At 41.0% G+C, this 24,448-nt stretch overlaps 1 protein-coding gene across 5 annotated transcripts in view; it reads left to right on the top strand.

Moving 5' to 3' along the window:
- The window catches only part of LOC118798571 (dnaJ homolog subfamily C member 13), a 117,656-nt gene that overhangs the window by 61,154 nt on the left and 32,054 nt on the right, over positions 1-24,448 (top strand). For 3 of the 5 annotated variants that reach the window (XM_036557952.1, XM_036557957.1, XM_036557954.1), the window contains exons 14-30: positions 945-1,052; positions 3,390-3,545; positions 4,454-4,510; positions 4,592-4,713; positions 6,217-6,292; positions 7,470-7,565; positions 7,690-7,830; positions 12,679-12,696; positions 13,835-13,917; positions 14,704-14,857; positions 15,447-15,550; positions 15,727-15,886; positions 17,944-18,006; positions 20,594-20,695; positions 20,866-20,970; positions 22,274-22,476; positions 23,422-23,506. In XM_036557952.1, the coding sequence (XP_036413845.1) occupies positions 945-1,052; positions 3,390-3,545; positions 4,454-4,510; positions 4,592-4,713; positions 6,217-6,292; positions 7,470-7,565; positions 7,690-7,830; positions 12,679-12,696; positions 13,835-13,917; positions 14,704-14,857; positions 15,447-15,550; positions 15,727-15,886; positions 17,944-18,006; positions 20,594-20,695; positions 20,866-20,970; positions 22,274-22,476; positions 23,422-23,506 (1,833 nt within the window). The remainder of the gene's footprint in view (positions 1-944; positions 1,053-3,389; positions 3,546-4,453; positions 4,511-4,591; positions 4,714-6,216; positions 6,293-7,469; positions 7,566-7,689; positions 7,831-12,678; positions 12,697-13,834; positions 13,918-14,703; positions 14,858-15,446; positions 15,551-15,726; positions 15,887-17,943; positions 18,007-20,593; positions 20,696-20,865; positions 20,971-22,273; positions 22,477-23,421; positions 23,507-24,448) is intronic. The other 2 variants (XM_036557955.1, XM_036557956.1) reach the window with 2 other exon arrangements.

Here is a 24,448-nt window from a genome sequence, read left to right as displayed (position 1 = left end):
CGCAACACACAAAGGGAGGTTGTGTTAATGCAGACGATCACCCTGTTTCCATCTGCCTCTGTGTTTCTGAATGTGAGCTGTAAACGGTGCAGAACTCTGACTTGACTACAGAAACACTGAGGTCTCGTAGCAGCGTTCAAGTAATCAATAATTGTGTGATCGATTGATGGCGACTGTTGGAAACAGTGAGCAGAAGCTTGTTAACAGTGAACAGCTTGCAGGTTACTGCAGGCAGACCCTGCTAGCGTCCATGCTTTGTTAGCCACTTTAGCACCTCTGGCTAAACTGTCCTGTAATGCTGGTGTGTTCCGCCTCTGTTCTGGAGCCAGAGCGCTCCTGTAGTCAGTGTTCACAGCTTTTTTCTCAGTTGTCCCAGGTCAGGACATGCGTTCAGTTTAGGAGGAATGATGTAGCAGTGATTTATGAGAGAAGTCTGTTAAATTGGGTTTTATTCCGAATCCAGTGCTGAATCCCTGGATCAACTCTTTTTGTTATGACAGTGATGTTTGAGAGTGGATGATACGGCAAAAAACATCATCACAATTCTTCACGATACACATCATGTATCACAACATCTGTCGTGATGTTTAGTTAATTTTACTTTATAGGCAAAGCAAGTTCATTTATGTAGTGTATAGTTTAAGGCAATTTGATTTGCATTACATATATGAAAGTAAAAGGAATTCAAAAACAAAAATAAATACAAGGTGCTTAATAATGAAAAAACAAAATTAATAAAAAGCTGAAAAGATACAAAGTGCAACAGCTTAAAGAAACAAAGTGGATGATTACATTAAAGTACAAAGTACATAGAATAAAATATAAAAAGATGAAAAGGAAAATAAAAACAAAGGGCTTGAGTGTTATTAAAATTAGCTTATAGAAGGTTTGTGTTAATGCAGACGATCACCATGTTTCCATCTGCCTCTGTGTTTCTGTTTCAGCCGATGCACGATGACTACGACCTGAGGCAGGAGCAGCTGAACAAGGCATCGCTGCTCTCCTCCAAGAAGTTCCTGGAGAACCTTCTAGAAAAGTTCATCAGTAATGTGGTACGCAGCTAATAGTGTTAGATTAAAGTGATGATACCATAAATATTAAAACATTCTTAGATAGTCTTAGAGCTCAGTATCGAAATTCAATACTTTTATGGTGCCACTCAAATCATTTCAGAGTGGAGGTGGGCGATATGGCAAAAATGTAATCACAATATTTCTAGAAGTTTTCATGATACACAATATCACATTTATTTTTCTGACATAAGCTGGAACAGGCAAAGTAGTGCTGTATGTAAAAATACTCTCAAAAACTATGAATCCAGTGCTTTGTATTCAACATTTCACACTGTGCTGCACTGAATCCAATTAAACAGGATTATTTATGCTCTCTTTGTAATCAAACATGCGAGTAAGAAGTGTTTTAAGTACTGACAGTACCTACAATATGCTCTAAAAAGATAATTAATGTTGTAATATTGCTCAGCCTTATTACACAGTAATAAGAAATTCAGTCTAGGTTGTCTTTTCGACGTTCTGTATACGTTATTAACGTCAGCACTTCTTGTGCTGCAAAAAAATGTTTCTTGTCAAGTGAAATTATTTTAAGTCTTGTTGATAAATCTAACATTTTAATTTTGACATTTTGAATTTGATTGTTTTTCTTTTTGCTAGACATGTTTTACTTGTTTAATTTTATCAAATAAATTACCTCACTGTAGTTGCAAATAATTTTGCTTGTTTTATATTAATCATCTGCCAGTGTAGTGAGATCATTTTACTTTAGAAAATTACTTAAAACCAAGTAAAAAATGTCTAAGAAGAAAAATCATCTTTTTTCTAAGCTTCCAGCAGAGTCAACATAAGAAATATTAGATGTCGCTGTTGTTGGAAGAAAACCTTGCATCTCCAAAATGACAACTTTACAGGAGAAGGAAAAAATATCCTTTATTTTTAATGTAAGTCAATGGAACCAGACTTTATATCCAAGCCATTTTGGGCTGTTTCTTTTGGTCCGTTCATCATGAAATTTAAAAGCAGTGTAAAGAGCAACAGACAGTTTCAAATTATGCCAAAAACTGAAAAACGACAAGGTTTTCTTCCGACAGCAGCGATATGCAGACTTGATTTTGAGAATTTCTCTTGCCAAGAAACCATTTTTTGCAGCGTGTTTTAGTCCGTAATCCATTGCAGTCAGTAAATATACACACCTGCAGCACCTCACGCTCTTCTCTGCTTTAAGTAACACTCACATTCAGTTTGTAATTTAAAAGAAGGTTTTAAAGTACAAGAGTTAAGAAATCTGTACCAAACTCAAATTATCAGTACTTGACTTTGATACAGTTTGGGGGCTTTTCAAAGGCAATGGATTTATAGAGAACAATGACAATTCAGAGAATCAGTTTAAAGGTTCTTTGCCTGCCTAAATGGTTCCTCTCTGTAATGAAGAACCTGTGGATCTTAAAAGTTCCCTTTTTAAAATTGCTCAACACCTAAATGGGTTCAGAGAAAAAGTATCCTTGTTACAATGATGGTTCTTCAAGGGGTCTTTAGTAAAGAAAGTGGTTCTATATTGAACCTTGAACACCCAAAGAACCCTTTGCATGATTAAAGGGTTCTTTGCATCATGAATCGTTGTTCAGATTGATGGATAATGTGTATGGTTCTATATAGAACCTTTTTGAAAAGGGTTCTGTATAGCACCCAGAAGGGTTCAATTTATAACAGAAAAAAATTAATGTGTGGCTAAAGTTACTACACTCTTAAACAAAACATGGTTCTTCCAGGGTTCTTTGGTAGGTTCTATAAAAACCAAGAACACTCAAAGAGCCCTTTTCATGATTAAAGGGCTCTTTGAATCATTGATGGGTTCTTCAGAATGTGTTGTAGATGGTGCTATATAGAATCTTTTTGAAAAGGGTTCTATACAGCACCCAAAAGCGTTCTTCTATTGTTACGATGTCAAGCTTGTTACAGTAGAAGAACCCTTTTAGGTGCTATATAGAACCATTTTTAAAAAGGCTCTATATAGAACCATCTACAGCACATTCTCCATCAATTGGAAGAACCATTTCATGATGCACTGGGTGTTCATGGTTCTATATAGATCCATTTTCTTTACTAAAGAACCCTTGAAGAACCATCACTTTTAAGAGTGTAGTATTACATAACACCCTTTTTGCTAAGAGCATAGTCATCATATAGAATTATTGATTTTGGTACCTTTTGGTAGTGAAAATTGATCTGTGATCAATACAGTAATATTCCTGTTAATATGTAATATGTGGCGCAGCTGCGTTCATCTCTCTCATTTCTGTGTTCTTCTCCCTCTGTCTGCATATATTCTTGTCCTCCTTCGCTCCTTCTCTTTTCACGTTCTCCTTTGCTTCCCAGGAGCACGGCACAGGTGCTTTAGTCATCAGTGCACTTCTGGACTTCTTGACCTTTGCCCTCTGCGCGCCCTACAGTGAAACAACTGAAGGTCAGCAGTTCGACATGCTGCTGGAGATGGTGGCCTCCAACGGAAGAACCCTCTTCAAACTCTTTCAGGTCAGTGAACAAACAAGGAAAAAAGCAGTATTCAGTAGGTTTCTAATTTTGGATTTTTGGATTGGAGTCTAAGAGCTGCGTTTACACAGCTGGTAAAAGTGGCCCAAATCTGATTTTCTCACCAAATCCGATCTTTTTTGTTTGTCTGTTCAGATTATCTTTTAAATGTGATCTGTGTGCGACATCAGTCTGAACAGATCAGCTCCTAAACTGACCCACATGCGCAAAAGATCAGTGCTTCACGCTGCTTCACGGCTCATCCAGAGGTAAACAATCATGATGTCCAGCAAACGCCAGTCACTCCTGGAGGTTCAGCTTCATCTTCACCAGCATCACAGGAGCCGTCATGAAGCTTCACTGACTGACAGCTGAGCTCATCACCCAGAATGTGTTCAGCTCGCCGTAAAAAGGGCGCGTTATTCAGCCACGGTCACTTCTTTTGTTCGTGTCCTCAGATTCTTTAAACTTTTTTTTGGACGCTGCAGCCTCGTTCCCCTATGTCCGTGTTCAGCCGTTTTGTCTGAAACCTCTTCGAACGCGGGGCGGTTGCGATAAGTGCCTTCTAATGTTTTAGTACAGAAACATCAGCCTAAATATTTATGAGTCTCAGCAGCGCAAAATTATGACGAATGTTGAGTTGGATTAACGTAAAAGTCGCATGATTTCCGATCTGGCTGTTCAGACTGGGTCGCACTGCCGCAGATCGGATACGGATCGGGTTTCAGTACCACATATGAAAGCATCTCAAATCAGAATTGAAAGATTCAGATTCAGTGTTTTTTCTTGTTCACACAGACACACATCTGTGTCACATACGGAGAAAAAGATCGGATTTGGGCCACTTTTACCTGCTGTGTGAACAAAGCCTTTGTTCTGACGTTTTTATTCTTATGTCTCTGGTTCTGCAGCATCCCTCCATGGCTATAGTGAAGGGGGCCGGGCTGGTTATGAAGGCCATTATTGAGGTGAGATTGCATCCATCTGTGGAGCGCTTCAGTTTCTCGTGCTTTCGATTGGTGTGTGCATGTATTTGTGCTTGTGTTCAGGAGGGTGATAAGGAAATAGCCACCAAGATGCAGGATCTGGCGTTGAGTGAAGGTGCCTTACCTCGACATCTCCACACTTCAATGTTCACAGTCAGCGCTGACCAGAGGATGCTCACCAACAGGTAGAAAAACAGCTCATATATATTCTCATACCTGCGTTCAGAGCCACATATTAAAGCCAGGCGTACACTGTGATTTTAGAAATCGTGTTCTTTGGTGACTCACACTGTTCGCCCATCGTGTACGGACAAAAGCTGCGATTTATATTCTTACTGTGTATGAAAACGCTGCTTCTGACTGACATGACGTGACATGGGTGCTCATGCTGCATGTGAGACGCAGCCCCTACAGTCATCTCTGTCTACAGACAGTCATCAATAAATCTGTTTCATTCAAAACAACACGTGAGTCCCGAGCAGAAACACTGGCTGAACCTCAGATGGCTCCCTGCTCCCACATAGTGCACCATGTAGGAATTAAAACAGTGGCTCCTGCAACCAAACAGTGCATCATATGTCTTATAAATTCAGCCATGTGTGCACAAACCCGTACTGGACAAATAGTGCACTGTTTTGGTGTATAAGCCAGAAATTACACAAGATAAGATAGTCCTTTATTAGCCTCGCAGCTGGGAAATTCATCGCTACAGCAGCAAAGGGAGAGCAAGGCGCTCAAGAAAAGAAGTAACAAGAAGAGAATTAACAAAGGTGTTAACCTTATTAATTACTTAACACAGTCCAGTTATTACAGTATAGACAAAAATATAAACTCTATCCTTCACATAAACTCTATTCACAAAGATTAACAATATAAACACTATAAATAAAAAGGCAAAATAAAAATTACTATGTGAGGATATTTTACCTGAATTGTATTGATCATCTTGCACATGACTATGACGATGAATTAACAATATAAACATCATAAATTGATTATATTGCATGCATGTATTGTGATTAGTTCACAGTTTACCTTCTGTAGGTGTGAGGTCTATTGGGGGGTGGTGGTGGTTTCTACTGGGAGCTGTTCTGGTTGTTCAGTCTAACAGCAGCAGGAAGGAAGGACCTGCGGTAGTGCTCCTTCACACTCTTGAGGTGTAGGAAGGAGGGGGTGTTTGAGATTCACCCACTGACAAACCGCTACAACAGCTTTGATAACTTGTGCCACACTGTGCGCTGAAACTGAAGACCAGGCGGTCTGCAGACTGTTTTACAAAGACACTGAAAAAGTACCATATTTGAGTTTATACCTCACGATTCAGTTCAGTCAAACGGCTTATGTGGACGTCGGTACCACAAATGTCGACTTTCTCGCCTCGTTAATGTTCATAGTGGTCATCTGTGTAGGGTTAGTGGTTGTGATTGTAAGTGCGACTTTGAGAAATCGGTTTGTGAGATCTGTTCAAACTGAGAATAGCGGCGCCTCACACTGCACGGCAAGCGACAGCCGATGAAGCTGAAATTCGGCCCAGTCATGAAATTCAGTCAGCGCCGACCAAATCGGGCTTAAAAACGGGCTAAAATTGCACAGTGTATGCTTGGCGTAACACACCTGAGTCAGCTGATGTAAAGCTTGATAATGACCTGATGAGCTGAATCAGGTGTGCTGTCACTCTTGTGTTGTAGACAGCTGAGTCGGCACCTGGTGGGTTTGTGGACCGCGGAGAACCCCGTCGCCATGAACCTGCTGAAGAGAATCCTGGTGAGAATCCTCAGCTGTATTAATGAATTGACTTGGGGGTCTGAATAAGAGCTGTGGCTAAATCAGGGTGGGAAAAGGTACCAGCTTGACCTGACTTGACTCGCTTTCGGTACCAGCTACTTCATTTTCCACTGCAGCTATAGACCCTCTCAGTGTAGCTGGACGTCATAGCGACAGCAGATGAAACTGCTGAGATGTGAAGGAGACAAATTTCAGAAGAGGCTGACGGCAGCGAGACAACAGACTGCTGATAAAAACAGGAGAGTTTGGGAAAAACTACATCAGAGTTGAGGCGACGAGACGATCCTGGCAGCTCAAAAGCAAAGCAAGACTTGGTAGCCAGCTTTAGCATATGTGTTTAGCGATTCTGTTCAACCAGAACTTCAATGGAGGTGGTACCAAAAAAGTACCGGGTACCAGGTACTAACTTGCCAAATGGAAAACCACAATAGATGAGTCGAGTTGAGTCGAGCCGGTACCATGCAGTGGAAAAGCGCCTGAAGTGCCGAGTCGAATCGGGTGTGTTTGAACAAGGGCTCGACTGATATAAACAGAAAATTATATCGGCCGATAATATCTGTATTAGAATTTTTTGCCCCCATAAAATTGGTATAATCATTTTCATCACTTCTCAATCGTCACACTTCTTAATCTCAAAAGAAACAGCAGAACCTCGCAGCTTTAAATAATATAAATATTATTGCCCTGGGGCGAAGCCAGCCAGAATGCCTTGTGCTTGTGTTTTCTAATTATCACCTTTTATTTTTATCAGTTCTCTTCACAAAAAGAGTAGCTGTTTCATGTTATGACACATTATTTTCATGCAAAAGGTTAGGTATAGTGGCGTTTTGTTTTTTATTAATATTATGAAGGCATTTTGTTTTCAGATTCACCAAATTCAGCCTCTGTTGTCATAAAATTAAACCTTTTATTGAGCTGCCCAGTGGCACATTATCGGGACGCTATCAGCAAAGTTTTAAGCCAATACCGAAAAAACTGCAGGTCGCTAATATCGGTGGCCCTAGTTTGACCATCAGAATCGCCAAACGATGCACATGTAGCTCAAATTGTTGACTTTTTTCTGTCTGTGTCTTGTTTTTCTTATCTTTATTTGTTTCTATCTGTTCTCCTCCTTTCCTGCTTTCACTCTTGCTCTTTGTCTTTATCCCTCCTCCAGCCGACTGGTCTCCTGGCGTATCTGGACAGTTCTGACCCTGTACCGGAGAAAGACGTGGACAGGATGCACATCCGCGACAACCTAAAGATCGCCTCAGTAACCTTGATACTTTCCATTCGTTTACTTTTAGACCCTTATTAGTTCTTCACGGTCATTAGTTCCTTGTTCTAATACACAGTGTAGTACTTCAATTTTTTCTGTTCTCTCTCTGTCCATGCAGGACCAGTTCGGGCGGACGAAGGTGCCGGAATGGCAGCGGATAGCAGGGAAGGCCGCAAAGGAGGTGGAGAAGTTTGCCAAAGAGAAGGCCGACCTGGTGCTCATGCACTGGAGAGACAAGATGGGCATCGCGCAGAAGGAGGTGAGCTGTGTTTGGCTGTTTGTGAATGCTCAGCTTCTTCCGTCGCTGTGGCCTGGTTTCAGTCCCAACATCATCTCATGCTTTTTCTCCTCTACGAGGAAGACCAGAGGACGTAGCACCACCCCAACAAACACACATTTTCAAATGTTGGTTGGCATCTTTAGAAGATCCAGGAAAAATAGCTAAGAAGCCAGATTAGCCAGTCCATATCTCTGGTTTCCTGAAGGCCAGCAATAAGATCCAGGCCTCGTTAGAGAGAACACGTCATGATCTACTGGCCAGTAGAGTTTGGCTTCGTTTTAACATTTCTCTGCTGTTCTGCAGAGCTTCACACATCAGATATTGGGTGTCCTTTTCTCCGGTTTCCCGAAGACTAAAATAAAAGTCGTGTGTGATTAGAGAGGGGGCATAATGCCCTGTAATTTTGGTGCTGAAAAACTCTTGAAGGGAGAATCATGAGCACTCAAAGAACCCTTTGCATGCATAAATGGTTATTCGCATCATGAAAGAGTTCTTCAGAATGATGGAGAATGTGCTGTAGATGATTCCATATAGAGCCTTTTTGAAAAGGGTTCTATATAGCACCAAAAAGCGTTCTTCTATTGTTACATGCTTTGCATTATAACAACAGAAGAACCCTTTTTGATCCTAAGGAACCATGTTTTTTAAGAGTCTTCAGCGATGCAAAGAAACGCTTTAATCATGCAAAGGGTTCTGTGACTATTCATGGTTCTATATAGAACCATTTTCTTTACTAAAGAACCCTGAAGAACCAATTTTTTAAGAGTTTAGTTACAATTTTTATTTATAGTCACATGACCTACCATAGCTGTGTAAGCCAGGTCTGTATATGTATCATCACATCCTCACCACCACTTCAAATTGTCTCTCCTGAGTCCGGTGTTTGAAACCAGGCCCAGCTGTAGTGCTGCTCTGCCCACTGCTGGTGTTTGTTGGTACTGCAGCAGCGCGCTACTGGGCTCCTTTGGCTGTGCTACTGCGGCTTCGGCTTGTCTAGTGGTTGGGTGTTTGCTGCATCGAGATGATTTCATCTGCTCTTTGTGGTTTTCGCTTTTGTTCTAGTGTTTGATCTGTTGCCTTCATTTAGCTTGTCTTGTTGGATTGTAGAAGGGCAGCTGTTTGGTATGTTATTGTCCCTCTGCTACAGTGTTGCCCTCACTGGACACTGCATTCGCAAGTTATTTTTCATTATCAGTAAGATTTTCTGCCTTTGGCCGTGTCACTAATAACCAGTGCATGAGCAGAACACACTTCCCGCTCTTTTCTACGCCCAGTCGTCACTGAGTAAGCAGCTGAATGAACGGGGTCGTCACTGAAAACCCACGTTTCCTCAGACCATCACGATGCCTCCTTTTTTTCTTTGTACATTCTTACACACTTAAACCTCCAGTGTCCTTTTTTCTTTTCCAGTGGCAGATCATCATTTGCAGTTCAGTTAGCAAATGATTTAACTGGTTTACAGTTATCAAGAAAAAAATCAGTAGTGTGAAATAACTGAAAACATGGTTACCTTTGCCTCACCGTAAAGACTTCTGAGCTAATATCGAGGCACTGTGTGGATACTAGGGGTTGCACAGACTAGTCGGCTTGTCAGCTTTACTGCTCGACGATGGCGTTTTAAGCTTGATGTTGACGAGTCGCTGATCACGTGATTATGACACTAACAGCATAGATGCCTCAGAGAGGACAGCAGGTGAGGAGCCTGGAGATTTCGGGGTCTGTGTCTCTGGTTTACTGAAGGCTAGCAAAGGACACGTCATACTCTTACTCTTATTTTTGTGCTCTGAATTTCTCCAGCTCCCCTGACCTCCGTTGCGGGCAAGCACCAAGGCAAGTCTGGTAGAACGTTTTGAGGTTCCGGGGTCCGGAATCTGCGGTTCCCTGAAGGCTAGCACTGCGATCCAGGGCTCGTTGGAAAGGACACTTTGTTATATTATTTCTCTGCCGATCTGCAGAGCTTCAAAGATCTGATATTCAACATCGTTATCTCCAGTTTCCCGAAGGCGACAATAAAAAGTCCTGTGTGGTTGGAGTGGGGGGCTTAACGCCCTGTAACCCTCTGCAGTTTAATATTGGTTACTTTTATTTTCGAGCTCTAAATTTCTCCGGCTCTCCGGACCTCCACCATGGGTGAGCATCTCGGCAAGGCCACCTAGCGTGCACCTAGAGCTGGGCGATGTGGCCAAAAATCCTATCACGATAAAAATTTTCATGTCGTTCGATATCGATACATATGATAAATGTAAACGATAAATGTAAAATTATTATTTCTTGCAATTTTGAGGGCTGATTTTTGCTCCTGAGCGATCAGTTCCTGTTTTAAACTATCCTTTATGGTCAGAACACGACAAACACTCACTGAACAGTGGAACATTTAACAAATCTGTCTGTCTGACAGTGGGTGAAAGTGTCTGGTCAGCTGTTTTTACCAGCTGGAAAAGCACGGCTGCAAGTTTTGTAATAATCATAATTTAAGAAAGAAAACAGATTATTTTATCTGTCTGGTGGCGAGCGCTCGGCTACCCCGTTACAAGTGCTAAACTGTTTAGTTTCTCAACAATGTCAACTTAGTACGAACAGCAAACATTAGCTGGTTCGGTAGGTCAGTGATGGATCACACCGCCTCACTGCCGCCACTCCTACCACCTCCATGTCAGAGCAGATCACAGTATTCAGACAGCAGCTAGAGACGACTGGGTTTCTCTATTCTATCATAGTAGTTTGAGGGGTGAACCGCAGTGTATCTGACACTCACTGTGTAAAAGCATTAACTGCAGTGTGAATCTCTCACACCAGACAGACAGAGTCCTCCTTTTAGGTACGTTTAAACTGAAATCAGCGCTTTTTAGTCTTGTTTGATCTACAGTATCATCAGTTCGCCGTGCTGCGTGAGTGACGGAGCTGCTTTAAGTTAACCAGCTGCTAAAAACAGCTAGCCTGGGAAGCTGGCGCTCTCCCGCTCTCCAATGCCTCTCAGCTTCCTCAGTTTAGTTTAAATCAGGGCTGTAACTTTCATGAACTCTCTTCTTTCTTTCATTTTCGTTGCTTGTGAATGCACTAACACTAAAATATGACTGAGCGCTGTAACAGGGCTGTCGTTGTGAAGAGCAGACATGATTTAACGCTGCTAAAGCTGGTTAGGATGTACAGAAAGAGGTGAGTTCACTGTAGGACAGTATAGTTACACCACTGACCTCATCACTCACACTTGGTCACAGGAGAACAGATCGCTGGTCTCTCCACTCAAACGGGGAATATAATATATAATATAGTTTTAGACGTTGATAAAGTATATTTGGCGACTTCTTTTACCCGTCTCCCCCCAAACATGTCGAAAAACTTGGAGGTGCGCCCTCTCGTGGCGAAAGCAGTAGTGTCGCTTTCCTTGCGGTAGAAAACGCCCCGGCTGTCACTAGAACGTGGAAGTGTGAGAATGGTGTATTATATTGAAAAATTTATCAAAGATTTTCTTATCGCTCTATCGAAGAAAAGTTATATCGCGATAATTATCGTTATCGTTTTATCGCCCTGCCCTACGTGCACCTAATTCGAATAGAAATTTCTGTGATTCCAGGGTCCGCATGTCCGATTTTCCGGCAGCTAGCAATGCGATCTAGGGCTCCTTGTAAACGTCACACTTTACTGACCTGTGGAGTTTCGTATCCATCATTTCTCCGTCGCTCTACAGCGCTTCAAAGATCAGACTTTGAATGTTGTTATCTCCGGTTTCCTGTTACGTTTTACGTCAGTTACTCTTATTTTTGTGCTTTTGATGACTGTATAAAAGCTTAAAAAGGCGATTTTTCTGTAATTCATGACGAAATACTAGTTAAACATTCTGTGCTGCAGACAGATTTCCCGGTTGGTCTATCAGGCTTGAAACTTTTGCCTAGTCAGAAGTCAAAATAATGTCAAGAACAAACAAATATACCGTGTACTTTTATAAATTCTGTTTTTATTGATCTCAGTGACGGATTGGCCGTTGCGTTCCAGCTGTAGTGCTTGCGCTGCTGTATCACTCCCGCCTCGCCGAGGCAGCATATGTGAGTATGTGATCAGGCGTTAGAGAGACAGCGGAGCCTTCAGTCCGACGGCCACAGCAGCCCAGCAAAACACCAAAAATAACCGCTCTGTGGTTTAATTCTTGCTCTGTTTTTACTGGGAATGAATGACGTTTGATGAAGTTACTCACAGTGAGCCTGATGACCATGACTGACCTGTTATTTCAGCAGAGAATAATGTATTTGTGATTAGACTGTGTCCGATATTGGATGTGCGTGGGACAGTGCAGGCGGGAGCAGGACAAATTGTTACGGTTGTGGGCGGGGGCGGGAGAAATGATTCTGATCTTCTGCGGGAGACGCTCTACTGACCGGTGGAGTTTGACTTTGTCACTTACTTTAAATGGCGCAATTTTTAAAGTCACTAATTGCAAAGGATTCCCTTCTCCTGTAGGTTTATTCATGATGTCATCAGCGATTAGTCGACGTTGACCTGACTTTCATCACATAACTGTCCACTTCAAAAAGGTCGTGCAGCCCCTAGTGGATATATGAGATCATTGAGTGCAAATAAATAAACAAAAACAACTTGATTTTATTCTCTTTCAAGCTTTTTAATCAGCCTTCAGTGTCACGCACTTACCAAAAAGCCACTTACTTACAATCAAAGTGAAAATGCTGAAATTGATTTATATATTTACTGAAATTTCACCATCATTGTTTGAATTGTGATTGGCTGACCTCAGGACCAATAATCTCTCTGTTATTTCTGCCCCATCCATGCCCTCTGCCCCTTATTGTGGTTTTCTGCTGTCAATCAATGCAGCAGGACAGGAATAACCTGGTAAGTAGAACTGACCAATGGGATACCTCCACCTCTCTTGGGCCCTTCCCACTCACTGTCATACATTTGGATTCATGTAACATGCAGTGTTGGCTTCCCCAGTCATTGTTAATACCACAGAGTGTTCTGGTGTGGAGTCTTTGTGTTGTGGTTGGGTTCTTTTACATATGTGTGTTTGTGCTGAGCAGGACTGTCATTCACCTTTCTCTTAGATTTACACCATTAATGGTATATTTTCAGCGTCTTTATTGTTTTCGGGGTCTCCGGTACCCACACGCAGTTTGATTTTTATTTTTGTCATTCTTCCATGTCATTTTATTTTCTCATATCCATATATTTCAAATATAGTTGTGTCATCTGCTTTAACTAGGGGTGTAACGATTCTCCAAATCCACGTTTCGGTTCAGACCTCAGGTGAGGGGTGAATAAGAAAAAACAGGAAAAACATTTTGAGTTATATTAAATCACCAACAATTTGGAACACTGAAAGAAGAACAGTAAAGAACGTGGTGAACAGCTCGCTCTAAATTAAATAGAATTATAATTTATGTGTCATAGTGTTAATTGTGAAATTTAAAAATGAGTTTTGTAAGTTCGAACCCTGGTGATGCTGATGTCCGTGCCGGGAGTCTCTCTGGGTGGGCAGGATAGCCCCCGTCTCCCCCATCACTCAGCGCTGGCATCTGATGTAACAGCTGATGTAGCTGATGTAACAGAACTGGTGGTTAGTGTTCTCCTCCAAGCGCGTTCAGCTGTCCAATCATGCTACATAAGCAGCAGTTGTGGTACCGCTTTACAGGACTCGAAGGAAGACTGTTTGCCTTCAACCCTCCTGGCGCTGGGTGGTTTCGTGATTGGGGGAGACCTAACTAGTGGATGGATAGAGGATACATCTGAATTGGGGAGAAGATTTGGGGGGGGACAACAGCGGTGGCTGTGGGTTGGGGTTGAATGGGGTGGGGGGACTGGGACATGAGACCGTGGACGTTTGTGTGGTGGTTTCATTACACCCCTAGCATATTTATATTAGCCATAGTTCTCACCATAACATGCAAAATACCATTTACTTTGTGTTTTTTCTTTATATGCCAGTTTATCCAGTGTCACCTTTGGTTCATCGAATATTTGTTGATTTCAGAACCCAAACCAAAAACCGGTTATCCTGAGGAAGAGAAGACAGCGGATTAAGATTGAGGCCAACTGGGAGCTCTTCTACTACAAGTACTTACTTACTTACTATTTTTGTAGGTAGACAGAGAGACCGACAGAGAGACCGACAGAGAGAACTTTATTGAGCCCGAAGCGAAATTGCAGTGTTACAGTAGCAAGACACATAATTGCACGTAAACTTACGTACATTAGGCAGAAATAAAAATAGACGCAAATTAGGCAGAAATAAAAGATAGACATAAGATTAAAGACATGAGTTAAAGTATGAGATAGAAGAGTTTAAGTTGTAGAGTTTAAAGGTCTCTTTTATGCTGCTTCTTCAATTTTTTTAAGCAGACTTTTTATTTTTATCATCAGATAATAAAAGCAAAACGATCTTGGTCTATAAAAAGCCAGAGACTAAAAATTACTAATAATACTACTATTACTACTTAAAATAATTACGACTAAAAATAATGATAGAAGTAATCTTTATTTGTAGATCACTTTTCATGCCGATGGCAGCTCAAAGTGCTTTACACGCAGGAGATAAAGCTTAACAGTAATAAAGACATATGAGTACTAATTTAAAATCATATAAAAAAAAAAAAGCGGATGCATGCATGACTACATTTCTAGTGGTCGTTGTTTAGCACTCCTGCTAATTGTTAATTAATTGATAAGTGTCTGGACAGTAAACACCTCACCTGTTGCATGTGTAGATATGATCATTACAAATAGATCAAAATGATCAAAATCAGCTTGTCTTCCTCTTTTTGCCTTACTGACTGGTAGACGACTACAGAGCTGAAATATGAGTAATTTGCTTGGGGCAGTGGTTGATTTAGCTCTCTCTAGATTTCAGCTGGATCATGCACGTTCTAATCTGATCTGGAACCTCAAGACTCGTGAGGAGCTGCGAGATGCTCTGGAGGGAGAAATGCGCTCGTTCAGCGTGGACCGAGAGCTGGGCAGCGCAAATGTCATCTCCTGGAATCACCAGGAGTTTGAGGTATGGCTAGGGTGGACAATATAGCAAAAATATTATATCACGATGCTTCAGGACATTTTCAACATAAGCATCACAATATTTAGCGTTTTCTGAGATGTAATAAGTTGGAGCAGAGAGAATAGAACCTGTACTGCCACATGTAATAATAATCATGATAAACCCACAACTACAATGATTTATATTCAGTGTTTTACATACTGTACTGCATAATTCCAATTAAGTAGGACTAATTATGCTGTCTTTGTAATAGAACTTGAACTGACGATATCCACGATGTACTCAGAGATGCGTATTGTGACGTAATTTATCATGATAGCGATAAAATATTGTCTCATTGCCCACTTCTAAGAATGACTATGTGTAGGCATTTTTACTTCATATTGAAAAATAGTTAATATTCTGTATAGGGATGTGGTTATGGGTACTTCAGTACTCTGTCAACTGTTCGAGATGCCAGTAATCGAATATTGAAATCACTATTCGGGTACTGATGCATTAATTGCCTTAGAAAGAGCGTTTCAGGTGTGTAAGTCTGTTTAAATGCTCCAGCCTGATCTGAGTGTGTTCTCTTTTACATGTACATGTGTAGGTGAAGTACGAGTGCCTTTCTGATGAGATTAGGATCGGGGATTATTACCTCCGTCTGCTGCTGGAGGAGGATGAGAATGAGGAGTCTGGAGCCATAAAGAGATCGTACGAATCCTGACACACACATTCACTCACTCGCTGACCCGCTTTATTACTTTGCTGCTGAGGGAAAGCTGCAGTAAATCTCTTGCATGAATATTTTTACTGATATTTACATTTTCTCTCCTCCCCTTTGTGTTCCCTCCGTCCTCTCTCTGCTCTTACCCACCTCCCTGCCCCAGGTATGAGTTCTTTAATGAACTGTACCACCGTTTCCTACTAACACCCAAGGTTGCCATGAAGTGTCTGTGCCTTCAGGCTCTGACGATAGTCTATGGGAAGTGCTGCGAGGAGATCGGCCCGTTCGCTGATACCAAATACATTGTGGGCATGTTGGACAGGGTGAGTGCTGTTACTCTGAGAGATCGACTCTTGCCAAATAGATCTGTTTACGCTTCCTTTAGTTTATTAGGTACACTAACCTTCGACCGTCAGTCATTGGCTGTTTGTTTGGGACACCTACCACGCTGTGTAGTTTTATGGTTAGGGACGGTAGCCTAGAGGTGGGCGATGTGACGAAAATATAATATTGTGATACTTCAAGAAATTTTCACAATCCATACACGATTCGTCACAATATTTATCAGGCAATGCATTAAGCAGAGTTTTGATGTCTCGATTTAATTTTTTCAGACATCTGATCAGTTGCGCTCAGCTAAAGCGTTGGGGAAACTAACACTGAAACTGGGGAGCAGCGAAACTCTGATAAACACCAGTAACGATAGCTAACATTAGCTGTCTGGCTAACTAGCTTGATTATTTTGGTTGTTCAGTTGATCAGTTGCTGGGTAACTGACATGACAGTTGATTGTCGACTTTCTATTGAGTAGATTATGGTTTTCTAATTTGAGATAAGATGCTGTAAGAACAGATTTGCTTCTGTAATTTGTGAAAAATCTTATCTTGACCTGTCAAATCTTAACTTAAGACAAAAAGTTTCTGTAATACGGCCCCTGTAGAGCTACATTAAAAAAAATATGTTAAAAACTATGAATATAATGATTGTTATTCAATATTTGGCACTAAATCCACTTAAATGGACTAATTTAGCTCTCTTGATAATGAAATATGCAGTTGGTCTGTGTCTAGAAGTAGAGACGATATACACAATATGTTCAGAAAAGCATACAACATTGTATTGTGCATTATTTATCACAATAACAGTATATATTTCCGTATTGCCCAGCCCTGCTGTAGCCCATTTGTTGCTGGTATCACTGCTGTGCTCCACCACCAAATAATATGCGGTCAGCAGTTGTGTTATGGTGGTCAATTAATGAACGGTTTATTGACTGATCAGTCGTGAAGCAACAGATGCTCTACAGTCAGTAAATGTAAAGCGCATAGAGCTGGGCAGTATGGCAAAATGTAACATCACAATACTTCAGAAAGTTTTAACAATGCATGATGTCATGAATTTTATATATTATATATATTATATATATTTTTTTATATATTATAAGTTAGAACAGACAAAGTAGTGCCACATTTTTTAAAATACTGTCAAAATGAAATGATTCCAGTGATGAGTCTAATTACATGTGTTCAACATTTCACACACTGTGCTGCACTAAATCCAATTAAACGGGACTGATTTTACCCTCTGTAATCAAACATGCAGTTGGGAAGTGTTTTTTAAGTACTGACTATATTCACGATATTCTCAGAAAAGCATATTGTGATGTAATTTATCACAATAATGATAAATATTGTCATATCTCCCAGCTCCACACTAAGTACAACCTAATGGTAGGTGTACATGGTAAAGGGGCCAATGAGCAGGTGAGGTGGATGTTCCTAATAAACTGGCTACTCTGTTTATAGTCTTGATAGGACATTTAGCCGTACACAGGTGACTGCAGGTATGGAGCAGGATAATCGCATGCAGAAGTCAGTTTTACTGTGGAGGTGGTGACGGCTCTTGTTCAAAATATCACTTTGTATTATTTTCTGAATTTGCATCGAAAACGTCTGTCCATGCAGTCGCATGCTAAAGTTCCCCTGCTCAAATGACGTTATTGTTGATTTTCTAAGTGAAAATGAGTTACATGTCCTATACAGAGAACGCAATTTTGCACATTTATTTCACAGTTAATGTTTATTTGGTAAATTTAACATAACAGAGAGGCAAAAATGTTGCATGTGGCCTGTGCAAAAGTTTAAAAGTTTTGTATTTTGTTTTCATTTTTTCTAATATGTTAAACTTGGCAAATAAATTCACATTTTACACTCAAATGTGCAGAAAAGTGCCATATTTAAGTTTGTTCACTGTAGTTGTATTAACTTATTTTCACAAGTCAACAAAACATCATTTGACTGGAGGTGTTTAATCTTTTACATGCGACTGCTTGTTGTGTGAAATGCTGTAAACCTTTTTGACTCTCTGTTCTCGTCTGCAGTGTACAGACAGGCTGGAGAGAGACAGGCTCATCCTCTTCCTCAACAAGCTCATTCTAAACAAGGTGAGTCCTGTTGTCACTGACCGCCATCTGCTGTTCTTCGAGCACTGCGCTACATCGCCATGCTTTTTTAGGACTGTAATACAGTCAGAACAGCACATGCCTGGAGATACTCAGGCCCCAGTCCCATTTCACCCCTCGCCCCTGTCACTTAGCCCTACCCCTCTGTTTTGAGTGTTCATGTCTAGGGGTAGGGTGTCCTGATTCTTGTTGAGATAGAGGGGGTAGGGTGAAGTGTTGGGGCTACATTTTCAGAGACTCCAAACAGAGAGTTATGAGAAAAAAAGAAAAAGACGGCGAGATGGCTGAACAAGAGACCAAAGAAACACACGAATGTGAGAATTTTCTCCATTAAAAATTACAATGATCATTGTTTCACCTTAGTTTGACGTCGTTTCAGTGTATTATGGCCCTTTTCTTCATAAAGAGCAGAAAAAATTGCTACTAGTCCTGATGTCTCCGCTAAATTTCCCATTCCACCTTATTTCAAATAAAATTCAGAACCATTGGCCAACTGTGTTTTGTGCACAGAGGAATTAGACCTCTGCATTTAACCCATCCGTGCACTGAAACACCCACATACATGCACACTAGTGAACACACACACCATGGGGCAGTGAGTGTACCTGCCCAGAGCAGTGGTCAGCCCTATCCATGGCGCCTGGGGAGCAGTTGGGGGTTAGGTGCCTTGCTCAAGGGCACTTCATGTCATGTCCTTTTGGCTTAGGGGATCGAACTGAACAAGGCTGGTTCCCTAACCTCCAGCCCACGACTGCCCCCTGAACGGTGCAGCAGTTACATTCTGGCACCTCTGGCATCAGAACTGCTGCTCCATTTAAGGTGGAACGGGAAAATTTGAACAAGAATCTGGTGAATATCTGACTTCAGCTTCATATCACTGAAGAATTAGGGGTGGGTGATAATAAATAATTGCCCCCCTCTTTGAAGATCATATGATGCCCTTAAATGTAACTGAAGCCCAGCAGTGAGGAGCTGAACTTTACCCTCCTCTGCTGTCACTGCAGACTGGCAGGGTCGCCTACAGAGCAGCGCTGGTAGCTGTTAATGAAGTGATGCTCTTTTTATTTGAGGGTCCCATTTCAGAGGGAAGATTTCAACCACTACCCTGTAACTCAGTTCCAAGGGGCAACACTCGAAAACAAGGGGTAGGGGTGAAAACAAGAAATGGCATTGGGACTCAGTCATTCCAATGCTGCCTGGCTTAAGTAGGATATTTGACCCAGTGTACAGTTCGGTTAGCCTGGTTAGATGTGTGATCAGCTATGTCATCATATTAACCATGGAAAAAACAGCGTTTATTTTTGGCCTCTGGAAAACGTTCATCTGGATTTGTTTCACCTGGTGCTGCTAATGCTTTCCGTTTGGTGGTTTATAAGCATCGTCTTTTTGTAGTATAACAGCAGTAATCATCAGTATTGTATATTAATGAGTCACTGATATGTGGGCTATGTGTGCTTATGAAACAGCTGGCCAGCTGCAGACAGTGTTGCTGAATGTTCTGGATACTTCAGCACTGCAGATATTCACAACCTGACAAATCTGGGATGTTTACAGTATATTTTTAATCATCTGCCAGATGTTATGTATCCTGATTGTGCAGCCATGAGTGATAATATCCCCCATAGTTGAGTGGCTGGTGGTTTTGAGTAAATATGGGAGAAGCTGGGAGTGTAAGATTCACAAAATCCATAATTCAGTTCAGTATGATAATATTATCATGAATTAATATAAAGATAAATAAGATGTGCCTGAAAATACATGTTAATCTGTAATTTTTTCAGTTCATCACAGCGTTTAATATTATAAAGTATAATATTTATGATGATGCTCTAGCCAAGAGCTAATATGAGCTACAGTGTCCAAAAAAATCCAAGTATCTCCATTTTTTGCGATTTTTATTTTTCCTCATCATTTGGGTTCAGCAGCTGACGTTTACATTGTTTCAGGTTAGGGTTAGGATTAGGGCCAGGCTGAGGGTTAGGATTAGGCTTTGGGATGAGGTTAAGGTTAGAGTTAGGATTAGGGCCAGGGTGAGGGTTAGGAGTAGGTTTTGGGATGAGATTAAGGTTAGAGTTAGGATTAGGGCCAGAGTGAGGGTTAGGATTAGGCTTTGGGATGAGATTAAGGTTAGAGTTAGGATTAGGGCCAGGGTGAGGGTTAGGAGTAGGTTTTGGGATGAGATTAAGGTTAGAGTTAGGATTAGGGCCAGAGTGAGGGTTAGGAGTAGGTTTTGGGATGAGATTAAGGTTGGTAACGTAAGTAATGAATCAACAAAACATCTACAAGATGTTTACTTCAATGTATTCAGGTGCTTCACTGCTGCTACTTCACTGATATGTTGTTGATGTGTTACTGATAATCTGTTAAGAGTTTATTAATCACCTACAAAGGACCACTCCAAATAAAGGGTTACCATAACTTGTGCTATGAATCTATGAACTGAGCTTTTCACATCAAACCGCTGTGAATTGCTATGTTTACGTCTCAACCGTTAAATTGAAAAATGAGTGGAATTCCCATTTAAGATCCCCTAACTATTCTGTCTGCTCTTTTTTTTCTCCTCCCACAGAAAAATGTGAAGGATATAATGGACTCAAACGGTGTGCGTATTCTAGTGGACCTGCTTACATTAGCCCACCTTCACACCAGCAGAGCTACTGTTCCCCTGCAGGTGGGCGTGACTATGAATGAGTTTAAGTCTTTCTGTTTGAAGTCCATGTACCTACATGTATCTTTACATACATCTGTGTTTTGAAAAACCTTGCACAGTTTTGCCTTCGCTTGCTTCTTTGGCGTCATTGCACGTGGATTTTATGTTTATATTATTCCTGTGTGTTTCAGAGTAACGTTTTGGAAGCAGCTCCGGACATGAAGAGAGAGAGTGAGAAAGAGTGGTACTTTGGCAATGCTGATAAGGAGAGGAGAGGACCTTTCAGTTTTGAGGAGGTGAGTTCATGAAGCAGCCATTTTTATTAGATTTGTTTACCCTTTGCATGTCCATTACTCTCTGTGCGCAAAATGTATGTAAAATAGCCCGTCGTTATTTACAGACAAAACAGTGCTTTACACTGATCAGGCTTAACATTATGACCACCTCCTTGTTTCTACGGTCAACACTGACATGGTGGTGGTGTGTTAGTGTGTGTTGCGCTGGTCTGAGTGGATCAGACACAGCAGTGCTGCTGGAGTTTTTAAACACCTCAGTGTCGCTGCTGGACTGAGAATAGTCCACCAACCAAAAATATCCAGCCAACAGCGTCCTGTGGGCAGCGTCCTGTGACCACTGATGAAGGACTAGAGGATGACCAACACAAACTGTGCAGCAGCAGATGAGCTATCGTCTCTGACTTTACATCTACAAGGTGGACTGACAAGGTAGGAGTGTCTAATAGAGTGGACAGTGAGTGGACACGGTGTTTAAAAACTCCAGCAGCACTGCTGTGTCTGATCCACTCAGACCAGCGCAACACACACTAACACACCACCACCACGTCAGTGTTACTGCAGTGCTGAGAATGATCCACCGCCCAAATAGTACCTGCTCTGTGAGGGTCCATGGGGCTCCTGACCACTGAAGAACAGGGTAAAAGGGGGCTAACAAAGTATCAGAGAAACAGATGGACTACAGTCTGTAACTGTAGAACTACAAAGTGCACCTATATAGTAAGTGGAGCTGATAAAATGGACAATGAGTGTAGAAACAAGGAGGTGGTCAGAATGTTATGACTGATCAGTGTAAGTGATTATAAAGAGGTTTTATTGATTAAGTGATGGTGGAGCATTTCTGTTGGTCCATTCATCATTAAATTTTCACACAGTGTAGAGAGCAGCTGCTGTGTTCAAATGAAGTAGGAAAATAAAAATCAACAAAAAATGGAGATGCAGGTTTTTTGGACAGCAGTGACATACAGACTAAATTCCAAACAGTTTCCTCCTCATATCAGATGCTGTTAGACCTGCATAGTCTTTTTTCTTAGGACTGACAGACCTGCATGTGAGTCAAAAGGGAGCTGTAAAGTCTCTAACTTGCACAGTCCTGCTGGAATGCAAAATAAAGAGAACAGAGTTTGAATGAGTGAAACTAGGTTTTGCAGGCATTAGCAGTTTTTTAATGCTCCACTTTCAGAATTGGCTGTGAAATTGAATGAATATAGTTTTGATGGTACAGTTGTATCTACTGTGTGATTTTGAAGAGAAATTGTGTTAGTGCTGCTCAGTAATGTGTGCATCCCTCTGTTTGGTCACTCAGATGCAGGAGTTCTGGAGCTCCGGGACGCTGACCGCAAAGACGCGGTGCTGGGCCCAGGGCATGGACGGCTGGCGCCCCCTGCAGGCCATCCCGCAGTTGAAGTGGTGCCTTCTGGCCAGCGGGCAGGCCGTGATGAATGAGACAGACCTGGCCACGCTCATCTTAAACATGCTGATCACTATGTGTTCCTACTTCCCCAGCAGGTGCTCTGTACACGGCTCCTCTGAGAGCTTTAGAGTTCTTTAGTTTTGTTAGTCCTGCTTATTTTGATCGGTGTGCTACATTTATATACAGTGGAGTCTGAAAGTCTGAGACCATTTAAACGTAAATCGGAACATAAGGTTTTAGAATATTGACAAATTTAAAACAAAGAAAAGTCATGATAATTAAAATAAAGGAGAAATATTTTAAATTCTGCTCTGTTTCTGTGTCACTATTCAAACTGGATCAGGTGTGAAGGTGATGTTGATCTGCTTGTACTTAAAGCTCAGAGTGTTTTTAGTCTGATCTCTTCCAGTGAAGCTCGTGTTCAGACTCTCAGGTGGGTTTGAGAGACTTTTAAACATGTGGACTCCATGCAGCTCAACTGCTCACTGTCATTAAAGCAGAAGAGAGACACACCATCAAATACTGAGATTCTGAAATTCGGATGAATATTTAAAGATTGCACTTTTCACTCGATTTATGCTGATAAAATCATTTGTAATAAAAAACTTGATATTAATTTAGAAAGATATGCAAAATAGAAGAATTTCTTCTAATGGTCTCAGTCTTTTGGACCCCACGGTGAGTGTGTGTGTGTATGTATATTTATATACATATATGTGATATGTTTATCTTCAGGCTTGTGTTTTGTTGTTTTTTTGTTCCTTTTTTTCCCTGTTTGTCTTTCCTACTAATTTAATAATTTATAATTATAATTTATTTTTTTATTTATTGTGTGTGTGTGTATTTATTTTGGAAAATTATAAACAAGGACTGAAATAATCAATAAACAACAACAGCATGTGGTCACAGTAGTGGTAGGTAGGCCGGGTTGGCTTTTGGATAGAGAGAATTAGGTACACTAACATTTGCATCAGTGTTTTTATCCTCAGATCATAATGTGAGGTGTGTAGTTGCTGAACATGTATGTTTTCTCTGTTTAGGGACCAGGACAATGCCATCATCAGACCTTTACCCAAAGTGAAGAGGCTAATCAGTGATAACACCTCTTTACCCCATATTGTTCAGGTACCAGTCTTGTGTTTTTGAGGATTATAAAATTGTATTTCACTTCTTTTCCTTTGAATCCTTCTGTTCCCGTGTATCTCCAGTCAGTTATCATGGCTACACTCATGCCTGAAGAACAGCTTCAGTGCTCCCACTAAAGCGACCAACATGTTTATTTACCTCGCTTTTGCATTAATCAAATTAAAGCTGATTCTAATTCACTGCTGAGTGTCGCTGCCTCGCCATCAAAATGAACGACTTTCAGCTGCCTCGTGGCTTTCTTCACGGCGGTGTGCTGCGCTGGGATCAAGGCACAGTAGCAAAAAAAGCCTGTTTAACTCTAAGGGATAAAGAGAGGTTGGAAAATGGTCATGTAGAAATGCATTTATGGCTCATAAAACTTCCAGAGCTCATGATTTGGAACCGGTAGTGTTGATTTCAGGTGACTGAAAAAAGCAGCCATGGGCAACACACGTCACTGCAGGCTCTTTTTTGAGCCTTTCACAATCATGACATTTTACTTGATCATTATTTGTCATATAAATAATTGCGACTAATGATCGAGTCTTTTCCTTTTCATTATATGCATCGATTAAAATACAAGCCTTAATTGGCTTAGTAGCCGTCTTACAAGCTGTGTTTACTAAGTAGCTGAAACAGGTAGTGTTGTTGAATTGGTAAACTATACTGTTGTGCTAACCATACACTAGAAGACTTTGAGAAGAATTTGTAAAGACTTCTGAGAGACTAAATTCTGACACCCTTTTACATCTAAAGACAATCTCACAGTTTTTAGTCACAGACTTTGATTTTGCAAAGACTGGGGATCTTGCAGGGTCAGTATTTGCAAGACTGCAACTGGAGTTTCCTCACATCACTGTTAAACTCAGTGAACCTGAAATATTAAAACAGATAAGTTAATATGATTGTTGTTTTAAAGGGGGCAGATTTGCCTTTTTTACA

This window comes from Colossoma macropomum, unplaced genomic scaffold (genome assembly GCF_904425465.1).
Source record: "Colossoma macropomum unplaced genomic scaffold, Colossoma_macropomum, whole genome shotgun sequence".
Lineage (NCBI taxonomy): Eukaryota > Metazoa > Chordata > Actinopteri > Characiformes > Serrasalmidae > Colossoma > Colossoma macropomum.
Note: the sequence above shows the minus strand (reverse complement) of the source record. Positions and strands in the feature narration are given on the sequence as shown.